Raw genomic sequence first — 20,203 nt, forward strand, 5'->3', positions numbered from 1 at the left:
AATTAAATATAATTATAATTTAATCCCTTATATTAAAAGATTGATTAACCACCGACGAATGAATTATGATTAATGGTAATTTTCTCGATTAGCGGTCGCGTTCAACAATATATATGCCAGTTCACGCGATTATTTAACAGGCAGCTGATTCCTATCGATTCCTGTCGAGTATGCACCTCGCTACCTCGATGTAATAGGATGATTCTCTCGCGCCAACCTTCTCTACATCCTGATCCTCGCGCTCTGTTTCAAAGCCTGGCCGAAGGAAAGGCCTGATGCGCCGAGACTTCGAAGCGTGCAGCAGCTTCCCACGCTTAAGCTCGCGCGTGTGCGAGTATCTCCTTCTCTCCGTCCGTCTTTCGTCTCTTGAGCTCTCTTGCCCTCCTCTTGTCTGCGACTGCTGCAGCAACGGCAGAATCCCCCCCCCCTCTCTCTCTCTCTCTCTTTCTCGTATACCTGCGTGCCGACCGAGAACTAACTAATCTGTGTGCACGTGTAATGATCCGAGGCTGTGTGTTGAGCGAAGAAGGCGAGAGGAGAGGCGAGAGAAGGCGAAATCTGCCTTCGTGTGTGGCAGTCTTTCTCTCTTTCTCTTCATCTTCTTTCTTTCTCTTTCGTCCTCGCTCACTTCGGAGACTCCACGCGAGTTGAACGAGGATGGCCATGTTGCTAGAGACGGACAGTCGTCGACTCTCGTCGGCTCTCTCTCTCTCTCTCTCTCTCTCTCTCTCTCTCTCTCTCTCTCTCTCTTTCTCTCTCTCTCTCTCTCTCTTTCCTTCTCTTTGATATATACAGGTATACGTATCCGCACCTGGTATTCAACTACAAACCTGTGCACGTACAAAGGTGGTTTTCATTCGCGAAGGAAGCGGCTTCGTCGCGTCCGCCTTTTGATTCAGGGAACTCAAAACCCGGGTCAGATTGTGCCGAATTGTCCTCGCGACAATAGACAAACCACGCCACAAGTGTGTCGTTCGAACATTTTCACGTAGAAGACAGATTCGGCAAAATTTACGCAGTTGCATTCTCTTACAATTCATCGATTTCCGTTTTAGAAGACGTACAAAGAAACACAAAAAAGTGGAATTTATAGCGGGAATTTTACATTTTATTATTGAATATTTTTTAAAATTTATTCTCAAATAGCTATAATTTGTGTATTTAAAATTTAACAGTTTTTATTTAATATGAAATCATATTATTATAGTCTCTTATAACTTTGAAAAGTTCTTCCTACATATTATTAATATCTAACAATACGATACCGCGGATAAATCTCTGTTACATCAATTATTCACGTTTATTTTAATAAAATTTTATTGAATATTTATTGGAATATTCATTATATATATTATATTTAATAACACATGTTAATTAATTAAGAAAATGATACATCATTCAACTGTATATTATAATTTGTAATTTCTTATGAGAAAAATAATAGAAATAATAGAATTATATATTTAATAGAAATAACAATTAAAAATTGTTGTAAAATAATACATGATTTGTATTATCACGCATAAAATACTCTTTATGTGCAGATAGTAAGTCGCGATTTTATGTATACATTATACACATATTTTATGTATACATTATTCTTATATGAAACGATTAATGTCTTCGCTTTCCCACAAGCTTTCCTCGTCAATTCTCGGATCCCGAATTCCAGACTTTCTCGATTCCGATCGATCGTAGGCGAAGTCTCTCCCCGTGTGTGGGGCCCCCGTCGATCCCCGGTCGTTGCACTCTCGACGCCGCTCGGCGCGGTCGTCGCGATCGACAAAGTTCGCGCACCGATTACTAATGAACCGCTTACACTTCATTTCGTGGATATTCCTTGAGGAATCAACATATTGGTCGAGGAATCGATCGTCCGCAAGCGATCTTTTATAATCTTTGTATCTCATTTTCTCAGCTATTTTAAAAGAACAGTTTAACATAAGAATTTTAAGTCGATCTAATCAGTAATTTTTATTACGCTTGTAATTTCAACAATTTTTATCGATGATGAAAAAAAAAAATATTAGAAATATTTGATTTGACAACGCGCGACGAGAAAATCATCGATTATTCGTTATCGTAATAAGATTCCCATACGATTATGTGGCTTACTGAGAGGCTATAATTTGCGAATCATTGTCGGCCGCGAAACGTCGGAAAATACAACGATTTAAATCACGAGTGAGATGCAGATAGAACAGACTCTCCTTCGGAACGAGTCTCGCGAGAACACAAAAGAACTTTCACTTCTTCTTCTTCTTTAAAACAAGAAATATCCGCGTTCGCGGTATCTCGCGTTCAACTTCATTATTTCCGCATCGTATCTTCCCGAATCCTGGAATATTTCTTTTTTTTTTTCTCTTTCCATTTAACGTTGGAAAAAACTTGCAACATTCGCATGTGCAGAGAGCATTCTTTACATACGTATAATAAACTGTAAGCAAATTCCTGAGTGATGTTGCTTTAAAATTTTTTTTATTTCATATATAAGCGAATTTTTAACTTTCGAATATTAATGTGATACTATATTTTTAAACGCATTTAATTTATTTAAATGTTTTCATGCTTCGGCCTTGACTTTTCTCGCCACTTTTTCATCTATCGATGCTTATCTAAAAAGCACTCGTCACCGAATTACCGAATATGGATTTTCGTTCCAATCGTTTCGATGAATTCACACTGCAGAAGCGACGAAGGGGGGTTAACCTTTCATCTCTCGTTAACCCCGCGGTGAAAGGGGTGAGTTAAGAATAGTCTGCCGCAGGCAGTCGGGCTTATTCGGGGGTGCGTTTTATACGGGGGTTGTTGACGAGCGCGCGGAGAAGGAGAAAGAGAAAGACAGAAAAGCAGCTGGCAATGTGCGAAAGAGAGCCAGACCTGAACGAGAGGCCCGAACGGGTCGGGCCCTGACAGCTGCACCGAGGTCGGTGCTTTAACCAACAGCTGCGCCGGACTTCCATTTTGGCTTCTCTATGTTCTCCTTCTTTTCTCTCATCCCCGTAGTTTTTGTCCCTCGACTATGAAATATTTTTCCGAAGGCATCTATTTCTCTTTTTTTTTTTTTCATTTTATTTTTCTACCTGTGGTCGAGTTTTCTACCTACCTACCTACCTACTTATCTATCTATCCTTTTTATCCTTCCTTTTTTACAGCTCGATTATAGCTGTTCAATTCAAAAAATATTGAGATCTGTCAAGCTAACAAAAAAAAACGAAAACGCTAATAATAGAATAACAGCTCCAACATCTAAAGATGCGTTACTTGGTTCGCATTTTCGTTTAACGTTTAACAATACTTATGACTTCCGGTCGTGAAAAGACTAAGTCTAATAATCCTCTTAGAAATGATCTTAGAGTCAAACAATTCCAAGAATTTCTGAATTTTCGCGGGAGATTTTATTTTCTAACTATATTGATTCGCTAGATTTGACTAAATAGCTTATTCAATCTACTCGTTGGATATGAGTAGCAGGTAAGACCGTGTTCAGCGAAAAAAAGAGAAAGAGAGAGACACAGACATATAGTTGGAGGGGAGATGAGTGCCCTGTTTTTTCTTTTTTTTTTTTTTTTTTTTTTTTTATCAATGGGGCCTTGTGACCGTTTCGGCAAAGGGAAATCGGTTGGTCGGGGATAGAAAATCAATAAGTACGTTGCGGAACCGGGGGAATTTTATGGGGTTCAACACCGGCTGTTGCTACATGTGTAGCTTTTCTTTCTCTGTCGCTCTTCTTCTTTTACTTTAGCTGCCCAGGGTCAGGAATTTAAAGGGAACCGATGAGCTTGACAACCTGGTCTGAATATGTACCATTTAATTCTATTCATTTATTAAATTTGTTTTAATTGCTTCTTTAAAGTTCTCATTGTCATTCGTCGGTTAATCATTTGTGAAATAATTGTTTTTTTTATATTTAAATACCTAAATTAAGATACGAGATATTTAATTTTTATTGAGGAGGTATTTAAAAAATTTCCAAAGTTTAAGATAAACGAATCCTTCGATTTTATTACCGATACGTGAATAAATTCTATTGTAGAATATTTGTACGATTTAATCAACAATTGTGATAAAGTAATAATGACTATGCAAGCAGAATATATAATTAGGTCGATTTGATTACACGAAAATGAGAAAACAAGTTAGTTAATACTTCAAACGAGTTAATTAATGCTTTCAATCAGCAGTAAAATTTACATTTAAAATAGAATTGTTATTATATTTTATGTGGCATCTCATTACCAGTCTGACCTAATAACCGGTTTCAATCGTTGGCAGTGTTTCTCAAAATCTGATGCACATCAATTTGTTTAACCGATAATTCGAAAAAAAATGTCCAGAAACTATGTCATGAATGCGTGCAATCGATATCTTGTCGAATTCTTTTTGAATTGATGAACGTTTGGATTTTGCGGAACGCGATCGTTCGAGTATCGCGTCGGATAAAACGCGCGAGAGGAGGCCTCTCGACGTCTTCTTCTCGGCTTATCCTTGGCTTCTCGGAACGACTCCGGCCGACTTCGAAGGTTCCCCCGCGAAGGAGGGGGCGAAACACCCGGGTGAATTTATGGCCCACCTCGCGTGGTTTTATCTCGAAAAATCGCGCGGTCGCGAATCGACCGTAAATAATCCTCGAGGGGCAAGATTTGTCGCGGCTTACGAGATTTGTTTAGTCACTCGTTCCTCCCGCGCTCTGCTCCTCCTTCACCTCGGAAGAAGAAGAAGAAGAAGAAGAAGAAGAAGAAGAAGAAAAAGAAGAAGAAGAGGCCTCTTCTTCCCTTTTCTTCTTCTTCGCCAACGGTACGAAGAAAAGGTGTAGAGGCAGAGAGGAATCTCTCGTTGGTGGAATCTCTGCGATTCAGTCGTTCGTCGTCGGAGGGTCGGAGGGGGAGAGAACGAGAGATCAGGAGAAGAGACCCTGACGGCGGGACCGAGGGGGGCCGCCGTATCTCTTTCTCTCTCTCTCTCTCAATCTCCGCTCTATAAATACCATACTCCTTAGCACGGCGATGCCGCACCGCACCAAAGTCCATCCGTCCGTCCGTCCGGCCGGTCGGCCGGCCGTGGCAAGTCGGGCCGTTGCGCTCGGTGCCAAGGTCACGGGGGCCCTCGTCGTCGCTGTGCCGGCGGGGCCCTGCTCTCGGCCCTGCTCGGAACCGCGTCGGAAACGTAGAACCACCGCCGTCCTCTCAACCCCTTCATTCACCGAGTGCACCGGGATCTTTCCTTTTCGCCGGCGAGTTAGTTTCACTTTTACGAGCCAGCCTGGCAAAATTTAATTGCGCTCTGTAACGAGTGGTAGGGTTACGGTAACACGAACAATAGCGTTCTAATAAGCTTTCCGCGCGACGTAATCATATACATTATAGATTTCGCGAACATAAATTTTACATTTTAGCATTCCTCGATCCGGCGTTCAATTCTCGCTTTAGCATTAAAAGAATCTTGTAAAAATCGTACATTCGATAAAGGAGGCAGGTGACGAGAAAGAAAACCGAACGGCCGATTCTCTTCGCATGCTTGCACGTGTTTCGCCAGATCGATAGATCACGGAGGTAATGAAATTTTGTCACGTGTCTCTTGCCGTTGTCCATTCTCGGTCCGCAAATATATCCACAAGCTCGGCAATTGGCCGATAGCCATCGGCGATTTCCCGTTCGCGTATTATACGGCTGGAAAAACTGTGAACGGCACGGTTTACATCGAGACGAGTGGTAAACGTTTTGCGTCGCACGTGGCATCACTCTCCTCGCGTACTTAAGTGACCCGCATCCGGAGGGAAGTCAGGGGGTAGGGGGGAGGGAAAGGGAAGGTTGTCGTACGCGCCCCTTGAATTCGACCGAGTCGCTCGTTCGCGGTTTACTTGTCCGATAAGGAAATGGAATACGCATCCATTGTTACCAGGGTACCGCCACCTGTGTGTTAATCCCATTTCCTGTATTAGCGTGTTCTCGACATTAATTATTATTATCACTGACACTTGTAGATAAAAAGAAATGAGTAGCCTCAAACTTATTAACTTGAGAAAAGTAAAAGTAAAAACGTAAAAATGGAAAGATATGGAATTTCATAGAAATAGAATAAACAGTGGCTTCTTTTTTAATATTTAAAATATTTCATTTTTAACATTCATTCTACATTTTTTTCTTGACACAATAATTTATACATCAGGGAAATATAATATGGAATATTTTTTATTACAATAACACTTAATAATTTATTATATATTTTATAATATGTAGAAATCTGAAAATACCAAAACACGGAAAAATTTATAATTGTTCCGTAGTGATTCAGTAGTGATCGCTTCAACTATCTACCTTCTGTTTCTGAATATAATTACAGTATAGAGATGTGAAAAGAAAAAAAGAGAAAATTACGGTATTTTATATTCCCAAATATATATATATATATATATATATAAGGGCAGACTACTATCATACGCGTGATATGCATGCATCGGACGTACATACACGTATACCGTATGCACCGCTCGCTCGTGCAGTCGTGAGGGACGCGATCGACCTCTCGCCGAGAGTTGCCTTAACCTCTTGGATTTTTTCTTACTCATTTCAGCCCGCTGCCTGCCCGGATGCGACGAACAGCACGGACACTGCAATCGACCCAACGAATGCATGTGAGTATATATAGATATACATATATATATATATATATATATATATATGTATACTTAATACTTGTGCACGCACGTATGCGTATGTGTGTGTCTGTGTACGTTGCCTCATACAATCGCCGACTAAATTCCTGGGCCCCGACACGGTGCATCCACTCTTCTGTATGCACCGGCGCGGCGTATGCATGTAAGCGCGATAATAATTACGCGCATACCTATCGTAAATTATCGTTCGACGCGGTTCCGAAAAAAGCACACGGGTCGGCTATAGCAGCCACAGTAGATCCACGTCACGTTGCCGGTAACGCATGTTAGTTACGCAGAGAACACATATGTATTCGGAATTATTCTATCCTTCTGCGAAATATATCAGAATTTTGACCGTCAGGAATAACACAATTTCTTACTTCCCTAAACAATCAAGAATTTCAAAACTTTGGAAATATAGAGTATTTGGATAAATTTATTTATTAATTGTATAGATGAAATTTATCATAATAAAATACCAATAGCTAGATTAAAAGCAGGCAAGTCTAAAAAATCATTTTTGTCTGTAAAAAAATATTTTTTTTTTTTTTTTTTTTTTCAATTTCCTTTTCTTAATGAATGAATAATAGTCTAATTTTTAGAGATTGATGTTTATTATTCCCTCACACAGTGAATTCAAACGGCAAGTAAAATTATATCGTATTGTTTATTATAATATTCCTTATGTGTTCTTGAAATTTCATAATTTTATGAGTTGGAGACTCTTTCTTTTTTTTTTTTTTTTTTTTTTTTTGTGGAAACAAGCTGCCGGTAGTTTACCGGTTCAACAAATTTATTTGCTTTTAAAATGCTATAAATCTGTTACACATTTTATGTCGACAAGAAACACGAATAAGTATTAAAATCCTGTTTTGTTAAATAATTTCGAGTCAACAATTTTAATTAATAATTCCACGGCATGCCGGTATAATGTTACTGCTAATTTAAAACCGAAAGATACGCGTCGCGCATCTCCTTAGGGACGTAAGGGTCCTGTTACGACGCCGCGCATTCGCGACGGGGCATTTATAAGTGCGCGTACTTTGTACGTATGTATTGTATATTATCTTACGCACATATTTTCGTAAAGCTTTTACGAGTACGTGCACGGACAGAAAGGAAGAGGACGAAGCGGAATTCGAAGCTTCCCGACTTCTTCCCGTTTTAACGAGGCAGTTTCCGAGGTGCCAATCGTTCCTGCCCCTTCTTCCTCCTCGGGTTAACACTCTCCCCTTTCTCTTTCTTCTCTTTTGCTCTCTCTCTCTCTCTCTCTCTCTCTCTCTCTGTCTTTCCTCTTTCTTTTCTCCATTTTTCCCGTCTTTGTCTCTCGCCGCTCAACGTGCCGTTGAACCTTCCGATTTAATTCGCCATTTGGCAAAATTCCGGGATCCTCTACGTCGACAGTTTCCGCACTTGCGCTGAAAATTGTTCGCATAACTCCGGTCTAATCTTCTCCCCCTTTTTTAGCAGATATTTGTGTGTATATTCCATTTGTATTGTAGTAATGCTTTTAAAAATTTTTAATTTGCATCACAGAGATAGCTCTTTTAATTTGCAAACTTTTTTATCAAAAAGAATATGTAAAAAGGCCCGTGTAATTAATTTTTCGCAAAAAAATGTTTAACGCGTTAACATTTAATATCAAATATATGAAAGCTTATTTCCGCTGCGAAGAATGCGATTGTGTGCAGGATGTAGAAGCGCAGTTAAATAATACGATGATTCGTTTCATTCACGGATGCATCGCGAATGTCACGCATTTCTTCTCTCTCGCCGACGGAATCTCGGTCTGCACAGCGTTAACCCGAGGGTTTGGAGTTAACTCGATCATCTAATTACTCAACGACCGGGGTTAATTGTCCCGTTAGTCGCAGCCACGAGTTCGCCAGTCGTGTTCCATCGGTATCGTTCTTGAGTGATTTTTTTTTTAGTTACTCACCGATCTCCTTTTCGAATTTTTTACGTTTTTTAAAAGAAAAAATATATATTTAGTTCATGAATATAATATTATAATATATATATATATATATATATATATAATTTATTCATCAACAAATAAGCCAAGAAGGGACTTGGATTACAAAAAGTCTAAATCACACATTCTTCCATACCTTTCTTCAATCACATCTTTACATCATGCCTACTCTATCTTTTACAACAGTAACATCAATAAATATTCACATAAATATCTTACCTAAATTTTAATTCCTAAATCTACCCTTGTCCTCTCACATTCTCCATATAAACTCTTATTCTTTCTAATTTCTTTTTCCTTGCAAAACCTTTTTAACAATGCACCTTTCTTCCCATTTAATTCGTCATTGAAAATTCTTGTTATTCTTTCTTCAACGCATTCTTCACCTATCTCACTAAACTATTCTTTCGTCACCACACATTCCGATACAAAGTATTTAATCTTATTCCATTCTTTGTTACAAAATTTATACACTTTACACTCATCACCTAACTAATACTTATTATATTCTTCAATATAATATTATAATAATAAAATTTAAATATATAGTATATGTGCATATAGGGTGTTCTAATTTTATATAAATTCTCTTGCGACTTTTTAATTGTAAACGTTAATTTTTTTTTTTTTTTTTTTTTTTTCTTTTCAAAACGACAATAATTTGATTAATCTTTTTCTTTACGATGTAATATTTAAAAAGCTTAATTTCATTTTTTAATATATTTCTCGTTCTCCGTAATGTTCGCTTCTCGAGCGCCATTCCTTCTATTGAAATCGGTGCCGTCGCGTCATCACAAGGTTCGAAGGTGCACGATTGTGAAAGGAGGAACGACTGTGGATTTTCCCGCACCGCGAAATGTGCTTCGTCGCCGCGAGTTCTCCGGCATGAATATCGAGAGTTTCTCGCGGCGGCGAACGCACTATGCGGACTATGCGTGCTTGCATCCGAGAATGCCGAATGACTCAATCCGAGAATGTAACGAGACTTCGCGGAACCAATTTTAGTTTCCTCGGTACTTTTTGAAAAATCAATTAGTAAATATTTCATTATTATTAATACGTTACGAATATTTTCCCGCATTCTTGCGGAGAAGTAAATGAGTAAACTGCATAAACTACAGCAGCAAAATTCCTCCGCGATGCGTTTCTTATTTTACGTCACAATATGTAAAGATAAAGGAGATACATCCTATATAAATTACTGATGATGGTGATTTTGTCTTAATGCTTTTATAGCAAAATATATTAGAAGAATCATATAATGTATAAAAAAATCATACTATAAAAGCTGATCTTTACATCTTCTGAACATCTCCATTCAGATAAAACTCTTATAGTTTCTTCCTTCATATATAATGACTTTTGTTTAATTAATATTTTCAACTCTGCTCTAGTTTTAAAAAATAATCATAAGTTAGCCATAGTTACTGGGCCATTTTATATATTATCTTTTTGTCAGAAACATGCGTTATTTTCGTTATCGGTTAATTTTTCGTAGCCTCAAAACTCTCTCTCTCTCTCTCTCTCTCTCTCTCTCGATGCTCTCAAAAGCCGATGAATAAAAAATTTCATTACACGGGGTTTAACGGAATTTGATCGACGTGTTAACCTTGATCGCACTCCAACACACGCACGGGACAATAGCTAACGCACGCCACCTCGATCGATAGATAATTACGTAGATTGCGGGAATGGAATTACGATACGCTCGTTTTCAGTCACGCGGCGTATATTCGCGTATATACTTGGAAAGGATGATAACGATCATTTCTCTCTTTTTTTTTTTTTTTTTATTCCACGAGGCGATAGGCCTCGTGGAATATTGTGGGCTCCCGCGCTCGTGAACGAATCGCGGCCATCGTCCCCCCATTGAAATTTCGGAGCCGTGCGTGCGTGTGGTGGCTGCGAATACCGATGACGATGCAACCGATGATGTACGATCTCGCCTTTTGGTATTAGTGCCGAACGATATTATCGTGAGAAGGAAAGAACAAGATAAAACTGTAAAGCACATGACACATTTTTGCAAAATTAATATTAAAGACACGTGTTCTCAATTTTATGAATCTTGACGTTATTTTATGACATTCTTTGTACGTGTAGGTATTTCATCGATACATATAAGAAGAGATATTTTTTCATCCGAGAATTATAATCTCGAATCTTTGTGGATCTGCCGATATATCGTTTCGGCATCCCGTTTAAATCCCGGCCGCGTAATAACACAAAGGTCAAAGAACGCACTCGCGTCTCGAATCATGGCGCGGTATTCTCGCATCGACGGTACTGCAAGGAGAGAGAAGAGGGAGAGGAGAGGCAGAAGACGCGAAAGAGAGAGAGAGGGAGAGAGAGAGATCGTTCTCTCTCGTCTCGTCCAACGAGAGAGACATTTAACCGAGCCCTCGCGCATATCGCGCGCGCGGAATTTCCATAACGGCCGAGAGACGAAGGAGCGAAGCCGGTCCTTCGCTGCATCTTTTCCCTTCCCCCTCGTCCGTCGGTGCATGACCTATCTCCCAGCGGTAATTATGGCATACTCGCGATTTTGTTTCTGTCGGCCTAGCCGCAGAAACAGAAGTAGTAGGTGTACCTCCTTCGTCTTCGTCTCTTTAGAGGAGCGGCACAGTTTGGTCGGCATTCAACCCCCTTCGTCCCGTTTTTCACCGTCTCTTTCTTCACCACCACCTTTCTATCTCCTTGCACCCTTTCTCTCTCTCTCTCTCTCTCTCTTTTTCTTATTCACCTCGAGTCTCGAGGTACTTGTGCTTTCTCCATCTTTCTCCCTCTTATATATATATATAAGGTTTTAATAGTATAGTTATGCGACGACTGCAGTTTCCCCTTCCTTCGCCGTCTTGTCTTCTTAGCTCTCCGTTCATCTTTCTCTACTTGCCTCTCTCTTCTCCATACCTTCATCCTCATACTCTCTCTTTCTCTCCAACTACGATAGAACCTCGGCGAAAGAGAGAGAGAGAGAGAGAGAGAGAGAGAGAGAGAGAGAGAGAGAGAGAGAGAGAGAGAGATCATATAGCGACATGTACGAGTAGTAGAGTGGGCATCGCGAACGCGCGCGCACACACACACACATACATAGAGGAGCGTAACCTTTCCTTGACCCGCATACTGAACGGCTGTGCCGAGGCTCGAACCGTGGGAACACACTACTCGACAACTCATCCCCCACCTCTCCGTCAGAATTCTATCTCCTTCTCCTCTCCTGGTCTTCTCTTCCCCCTATCCGTGCCGTTGGTCCCGCGTCTTTTCCTTTCTCTCTCTCTTTCTCTCTCCCTTTCATAAAGTTGTCCTCCGCGCTATTGCCTCTCTCGCTCTCTCGCATCCCGGGCCCCTTCTCTCATCCTTTGGCGGCTGGTTCTTCCCGCTCACGCCACCTTGGGTCCCCTTGTCCCTACCCCTTCTTCTCATGTGCACCCTGCGCTCATGCGGTGAAGCTGTTTCTCTGTAACTGTAGATGTGTGCTGTATAACTGTGTATGTACGTATGCAGCGCATACGTATAGCATCCTCTTTTCATTCCGTCTCTCGTTTCATCTTCTTTCTCTTTCACTATCTTTGTCTCTTTCTTCTTCTTTCTTTTCTAAAGCATAACCCCCGCGTGTAATGGCCGACCGGCGATATCCTCTTCATCTCCTGGCACGTCACCCTCTTTATTCTTCCTTCTTCATTTCTCTCTCTTTCTCTCTCTTTTTCTTTATTCGCCTTAGATATTTCCTCTGTGACTACATGATACTTTCTTCTTCTTCACATGCGGAGCGCGAATCTTTTCTCTCTTCGGCTCGGTGTCGAGAAGTCTCTCCAGTCGTCCTGTCCCCGCTTGTCTTCTTGTCGTGTGTGCTATATCGTACACGTTCGCGCGCATCTTTCGATGCTCGTCGCCGACCTCTGTCTCCCTCGCTTCGCGCCTCTTTCCCCTCGCGAGAGTCTTCCTCGTGCACCAGAATTTCGTCGACCCTCTTCTTCTTCTGCCCGTTGACTGCTTTCCGTCACTGGTGAAACTCTCCTCGTGACCGACAGGATAGAAGACGTGGGGAGGAGAGTAGGAATTCTAAAGTATTGAAGTACGGAGAGCCAGCTTCACTTCACGGACCTTCATCATAATAACGTGACATGGCTAATAGTCTAACCCAATTCGCTAATATCAACGTCGCGCATGCATCATCCATCCGCGCGACAACTTTACTAATTCTTACAGCTCCCCGGACAGGCTCAATGTTATGTACAGTTAGGAGAGAATGATTTATCTTCGTGAGAGGAGATGATTCAGCTTTTTCGCAGAAACGTGACATTTCCTCCGTCATCCATTTACCCTACTGATTGTAGATAGATATGATACGCGTCAGCTTTTTGATTTATTTCTTATTCCTTCTGTGTAAGCATCCGAGCGTTACTAAGGAACCACGTCCTGTCGTGTTCTGTTGCAGATGTCACAACGGCTGGAAGGGTCCGCAGTGCAATCAGTGCGTCCGATACCCCGGCTGCCTTCACGGTAGCTGCCAAAAGCCCTGGGAGTGCGCGTGCGACGAGGGCTGGGGCGGATTATTCTGCAACCAGGACCTCAACTATTGCACGAATCATAAGCCGTGCATGAACGGCGGCACCTGCTTCAATACCGGTCAGGGCCTGTACACCTGCTCGTGTCCATCAGGTTTCACCGGCAACGAGTGTCAGACGCCGCTCTTTGATTGTCACTCGAAGCCCTGCCTAAACGGCGGAACCTGCTCGATGCTGGAATCATCCGTCGGCAGTGGCTATGTCAACGGTACCGAATTGTCATCCTCCAGGCAGCAGCATCATCGCAACTACCGTTGCACCTGTCCGCCCGGTTGGCGTGGCCGACACTGCGAAACGACGACGAAATCTTGTCGGGACTCACCCTGTCGAAACGGTGCCACCTGCGAAGACGACTCTGGACGCGGCTATGTATGCCGTTGCCCGGCCGGTTACATCGGTACCGACTGCGAGTCGCAGGTCGACGAATGCATGCCGAATCCCTGCGAGAACAACGGCATCTGCACAGATTACATTAATGGTTACCGGTGTACCTGTCCGGCTGGCTTCTCTGGCGAGCGCTGCGAAATCAACGTGGACGACTGTCAGGGTGATCCGTGCCTGAACGGTGGCACCTGCGTGGACCAGGTGAACAGCTTCCGCTGCCAGTGCGTGCCGGGTTACGTCGGACGACTCTGCCAAGATAAAGTGGACTACTGCCTGGCAAAGCCGTGCGCCAACGGTGGTAGATGTATTTCCGGGATCAATGATTATCGTTGCACGTGCAAACCCGGCTTCACCGGCAAAGACTGCAGTGTAGACGTGGACGAATGTCGGAGTACGCCGTGTCAAAACGGCGGCACGTGCCGGAACCGCGTCAATGGTTTTGTATGCGAATGCCCGAACGCCTGGCATGGCGACACCTGCGGCGAGGAAGTGGGCGCCGTAAGATCACCGGCCATTTTACCATCCGCGTCTACGATCGCCGGGTTGGCAAAAGCACCGCCGGCTGAACCATCCTCAGGCCACTGGCCTGGCCATCTATCCAAGCACGTTGCTTCTAGGGACGCCAGCCTAACCACGGAACACGTAGTGATGATTGCGACTCTCTCTACAGCGGTGCCAGCCTTTGCATTGTTCGCCACAGTTGCGGTGATGTGCATGAAGAGACGACAAAAGCGGGAACAGGCCAAGGCCGATGAAGAAGCGAGACTGCAGAATGAGAGAAACGCGGTACATAGTAGTATGAGCAAGCGTAGCGCCAGTACCATCGGCGTCGGTGGCGTTAGTGGTGGAGGTGGTGGAGGCGGCGGCGGTGGTGGCCTCGGTGGCGGTAGCGGCAGCGGTCTCGGCAGCGTTGGCGGTCTCCTCGGTGGCGCCGGTAGCGGTCTGATCGGCACAGGCAGCGCTAGTGTTTGCGCCCTCGGCGCGGGCGACGCGCATATGATCAAGAACACCTGGACAGCGAGCAAGAGCGTGAACAACGTCGCGTCGATGGCACGGCAGGATGACCTGGATTCGTCGTTTCAAACCGACGTGACGCTCGACAGCTCGTGCTCGGGCTACAAGCCGGAGCCGGTGCTGCAAGACGGCAGAACGACGAGGACGATGAAGCAACTGAACACAGAGGCGGCCGCCCATCGGGCGTCTGCCCACCTCTACCAGAAGGAGAAGGACTGTCTCGGCCTGGGCCTCGGTATCGGGGTCCTAGAAAGCGCCAAGAGGTCATCCGTGTTTGCTGGCAACGCAACGGACAGTTGTTGCAGCGCTGCGGAGGCCGCGCTTATGAAGAGGCCGACGACGATATCGGAAGCCATCGTCGCTGGTGGTAGTAGTGGTCCACCGGGAAGCGGTGGCGGTGGCGGTGGTAGTAGTGGTGCCACGGACAATAGTAGTTGCGGTGTGTATGTGATAGACGATCATTACAGGCACGACGCCACGTTGGCGGCGACGCTCGCGACAGAGGTGTAGTAGTGTCCTCCGGACGCCAAACATATATAGTAGACTCCATTTAGAGTGATAGAGAGCAAGAGGGTGAAAGAATGTGAAAGATTTAGAGCCAGTGCGTGTGCGTGAATTGACAGACCACTCTGTTCGATTTACCGTTCGATTTTCTCGGGCGACGCCGCCGCCGCCGCCGCCGCCGCCGCCGCGACGCCTTCGTCTCGCGGATGTCTGTGAACATTTGTTTCTTTCTTTTTCTAGCTTTTTTTTTTTTTTGAATTTTTTAAATTTTTGATTACAACTTTTCTTTGCGAACCACAAGTACATCGCACATCCGTAATCGGCGCCGCCGGCGACGAACGAGTGTTTCGTTCCGTTGTTGCGCCGGAACAAAAAGAACAACAGACTGGCGACAAAGACATTCGAAGACAAGAAGAATTAACGCGATGCTGTGGGGGTCGGTCGGTTTCCTCGACGGCCGCCGACCCGATTTCTTAGGTATAATATTATATCGTGCTCGAACGCGAAACTCTGTACAGAACTAATTTATTATTATTGTTATTTACTTATGTTGTATTATCGCGATTGCTATTAATTATTATTATTATTATTATTATTATTATTATTATTAATATTATTACAACTCGTATCGCATTATCATTGTTCCCGGTATTAGTTTTTTCTTTTCTTTTTTTTTTTTTCAAATTTGCGTGACCGAGCTGCCGATCAGAACGAGAGTGCGACAGCGAGCGATCTTATGTGTGCGTGCGAGAGAGTGAGTGAAGTGAAGAAGTGAGAGAGAGTGTGTGTGTGTGCATTGTGTTCGTGTGTATACGTAGTCGCGAGAGAATTCATTCGAATTAGCATCTTCGAACACCGTTGTCTTTTTGAGAATGTCTGGCATTAATATTGCTTTTATTTTCTTTTTTTTTTTTTTTTTTTTTTTTTTGTTACAAAACGTGCAAAGTAAATTTTTGGAGTTTAAGACAGCGACGATGAGTTCGATTTCGACAAAAAAATAAAAACAAGCTGCTCGACTTTTTGGGTTTTTCTGCTTCAGCGACAACCCCAATCAGTCGAGTTATGCAAATATAGAATTCTTTAAACATCTGTTTTTCAGTTTTCTTCAACTTGAATGAAAAAAAAAGAATGAAAAATAATCCTTTAATCCGAAAATGTCATCTAAATCGAGCTTATCGATGAATAATTTCTTAACTTTCAATGATTTCGAGGAATTTTATACACAAAGAATAAAACACAAACTATTATCAGAAACTTTACAAAAGGAAAATGCATGTTCTTTGGATATTTTCATTGAACTACATAAAACACTTGTTACGCATGAGGATGAAGAAGAGACTGGTAGTTCGTTCGCTGGTCCGGAAAAATCTGAAAAAAAAAAAATTGCGCGTGGTTTTCCCTCGTATCGCGAAACATAATCTATTTCTTACAAAATATCTTCCGACCATTCTCCATACAGACACGATATTTAATGAAACATCCGCGCTACGTATAGCTGAACAGACAAACGAATAGACGTGTGTATAAATTATGCAAATATATATATATATATATATAAATATATATATATATATATATATATATATATATACATATATATATTTATATATATATAAATAAAAAATAAATATATATACGTAAAAAATGAACAGTGAGAAATAAAGACCCGACGTCGTCGACAACGGCGTTTCGACGACGATGCGATTCGTTTCGCAGCGGTTTGGCGCCGAAATCAGCGAGAGGTAATTCAAAGAGAAAACCGAAAAAGGGCGGTGGGATTGATCATCGTCACGCGAAGAAACATCGGATCGACGGATCTTTTTCCACTCACATCTGATCATAGTGAGACCTATTATTTCCTCGAACGCAAACACTTTACAAAGACTCGAGAGCTGGGGGGCATCTGAAAAAATTAAGATTTCTTTAGAAAGAAGACGTTCTAATTTTACAGATGTCTTTCTCAGATTTCATCTCAGACTCCACCGGTTGTCCCTCCGGCTGTTACTTCTGCGAAAGAATCGGTCGAACTAAGATCAAAGTTAAGATTTCGCGAATTCGCTCGTCTTTATAGTCGCGATTATTCGCGCCGGACGAACGAATCCGCGAGCAATCAACCTGTACATCGATCCGCGTTCGTTCGCGCGAGGGGAAGGAAGAAAGAAAAAAAAAGAAAAACTTGGATTTCCCCCTCTCCGAATATGCACAATTCCGGCTTTTGTGAAAATTCCCTGTCATTTTCACGCCTTCCGCGCTTATTTCGGCGGCGCGCTCGCTGACTTCGCGCGCGAACGTGCGATAGATTAGTGACGATTGTATTGCGTGTTAGTCGCACGGTTGATGATGAATTAATTATTTATTTATGACTGCTGATTGCGATTGCGACGATTTTACACGGCGTAAAAAAATAAATAAACGGCGATTAGCGCGCCGACGATAACAGTGATGACGATATTAACGCGTTAGAAACGCGTGTGCGCGATGTACGATAAGAGAAAGAGAGAGAGAGAGAGAGAGAGAGTGTGTGAGTTGTAGCGAACAAAGATTCGATGATGTTCCTGTTACGAGATAATGATAATTAAATAAACGAAACGCAAGTATCGACTAAGTCAGGCTTATTTTCGGGTCTTGTTCGCGCGCGGAGGCAAAAAAAAAAAAAAAAAAAAAAAGGACGTCTTCCGTCTGACTTTCACCTCTCAACATTTCCCTCCTTCTGTCAAATCCTAAACAATCGCCCTCGCGCGCGTACAGACTCCGGATTAATGAGAAGCGCATGCGTATAAATGCGAGATTATGTTGTACGAATTACGATTTATGTAATAAAAAGAGAGCTGTTGTCATTTTTTTTGTACTTACACTTCTTCGGACGATTCGATACGTCTCGCTCTATCGTTGAACGGTCTCCATTATTCCCCTTCGTGATATTCCTGTTTATTCCTTCCTTGATCTTTTCTTCCATCTTCCCTTCTGACCTTGTTGTCAGCATTAAACGCGTTTCCTTAGTTTCTCGAATTCAAACTACTTTTTATTTGTACGGACGATATATACGTATCTCTGCGGGAAAATATTCCCGTCTTTTTCTTCTCTCTTCTTTTCCCTTCTCGTATCCCTTTGAATAGTGGCCTTTCGTTCGCGACGAGACATATCGACGAAGATTGCGAAGACTTTCCCCAGGCGCGTACTTCTACCCCTCCGTTTTTGTATAAAACAAGAAGATAACACAGCGTATACATACACAACACACACGCAGCACATCTGTATATTTGTAGTAGAAGTATACAATTGCGATTATTATTAATATTATTAATATTATTATTATGTGAAACGTGTAAATATAGATGAATTGTCAATATAACGATGTCACGCAAACGACAGTGGACGATTAATAATGATACATTAAAAATGAATCTCTGTGTCGTCTTCTCTCCCGCTTTTCCTTTAATCATCCAAGAAAAATTTCATCGGATACAAAAAGTATATATTTGCGATTAATAATATAAAAATAACATCTTGAAAGAGGTTCATTCTTCAATGTGACAAATTTCTCGTGCGATAAAATTAAAATGAATTTTCTTTGACGTTAGCATTTTTCCGATCTAAACTATAAATTTTTGTTATTTAAGATAACGTGTTCACGAAAAAGAAAACTAAATTGTCCGAGACACCTGAGAATATCACTTGTCAAACGCGCTTTTATCATTTCCGTGTTTTTTATCATCGTATTCAAGAGGTAGGATAAGACAAAGATCGCGCCAGTGTGATACAGCCGTGGAACGTTTGTATTCGCGAGAACTTGTAAGAAACTCGACGAGAGAAAGGGTCCGGTTGACGAGTCCAAGTCGCGAGGAGGAAGTCGCATCGTCGCGGAACAGCGCGAGATAGCGCAACCGGTAAGCCGGTTACGACTTTATGTAACTACGCGAGAACCGTTCACACATACCGGATTCGAGAAGGCGCGTCATCTCTTCGAGGTTGATGAAGCAGAACTCGATGACACTATTCGCACAGAATCTTTCGAAAAACGACAGATTAGGAAAATATTATTTATTGATTTGTGACAATCACAATTAAAAAATTTCTGTCTTAAATTCGATATTAATCGATAAAATTTTACCGTCACTCATCAAGGATTGCATATTTTATGTTTAATCGTCGGAAATTTTTTTGGAAAAAAAAGACAAGATTTTCAACATTAATTTTATCGAAATTCCTAAAAAAAAAAAAAAAAAAAAAAAAAAAATGCTTCAGAAAAATAATGTCCATTCTTGGAAAGCGTGCGAAACGCGATGGTATATATACACGTTATGAGGGAAAGAGAAACTCGATGCGGTAAAGCTGGTTGTCACGCCCGTGTAATCTTAACAGCGAGCTGTTGATTTTCTTCCCGTGGTCTCCTCTTTCTTATGTAAAAACACGCCGCGTGTTTGTTATATACCGCTGATCGCGATCGTCGCCTCGTCTGCTAATTGCGAATGTCAAAGCGCGTGCGAGAGTCTAAGTGCGCGAGCGGGTATACCTGACTAACCCATTTGCAAGAATTTGCTCAGTTATTACCTCGTGCAATTATCTCTTTTGCGGTAACAGAAGAGCTGTCAGTGTTTCCCACAGTCAGTCCCGGTGAATAGTAGACAATTTCAGAGTCGTATAATTCAATTCGAAATAAACGATTATTAATGATATAAAAGAGGAATTATATTCGTTAGAGGAAAGGAGGATGAGATGGCGACTTGATTTTTCCTGATTTCTATAAATGCGAAAATAATAATCTATTTTTTTTCTGATATCAATTAAAGCTTCGACTATCACCTTCAGATATCGAGAAAATTGACAAATAAATTAAATTTTTTCTAATTTTTTCAACATCTGTCAATTTTGTCATCTTATCGATTATATGTGTATAAGATGACTTGTAATAGTGTATAAAATGACAAAAATGAATTTTTTATAAATAAAAAATATTACTTTTAGTGAACCTTTTATACCAGTTTGCTATATAATGTGTAAACAACGCAATAAAATTAAATATAATTTTAAAATATCAAATCAGAGATAAAAAATAATTATTTATAATCAAAAATAAAATTAAAAAGTTAGAGACAGAAT

The 20,203-nt window shown here is 41.7% G+C and overlaps 1 protein-coding gene across 1 annotated transcript in view; it reads left to right on the top strand.

The window, feature by feature from the left end:
- The window catches only part of Delta (uncharacterized), a 47,465-nt gene extending 29,525 nt beyond the window's left edge, over nt 1–17,940 (top strand). Inside the window, exons 5-6 of the mRNA XM_072901497.1 lie at nt 6,574–6,634; nt 13,072–17,940. Of these exons, the coding sequence (XP_072757598.1) occupies nt 6,574–6,634; nt 13,072–15,109 (2,099 nt within the window). The 3' untranslated portion in view covers nt 15,110–17,940. The remainder of the gene's footprint in view (nt 1–6,573; nt 6,635–13,071) is intronic.
- Nucleotides 17,941–20,203: the final 2,263 nt, after the last annotated feature.

Source organism: Anoplolepis gracilipes, chromosome 11 (genome assembly GCF_047496725.1).
Source record: "Anoplolepis gracilipes chromosome 11, ASM4749672v1, whole genome shotgun sequence".
NCBI classification, from domain to species: domain Eukaryota; kingdom Metazoa; phylum Arthropoda; class Insecta; order Hymenoptera; family Formicidae; genus Anoplolepis; species Anoplolepis gracilipes.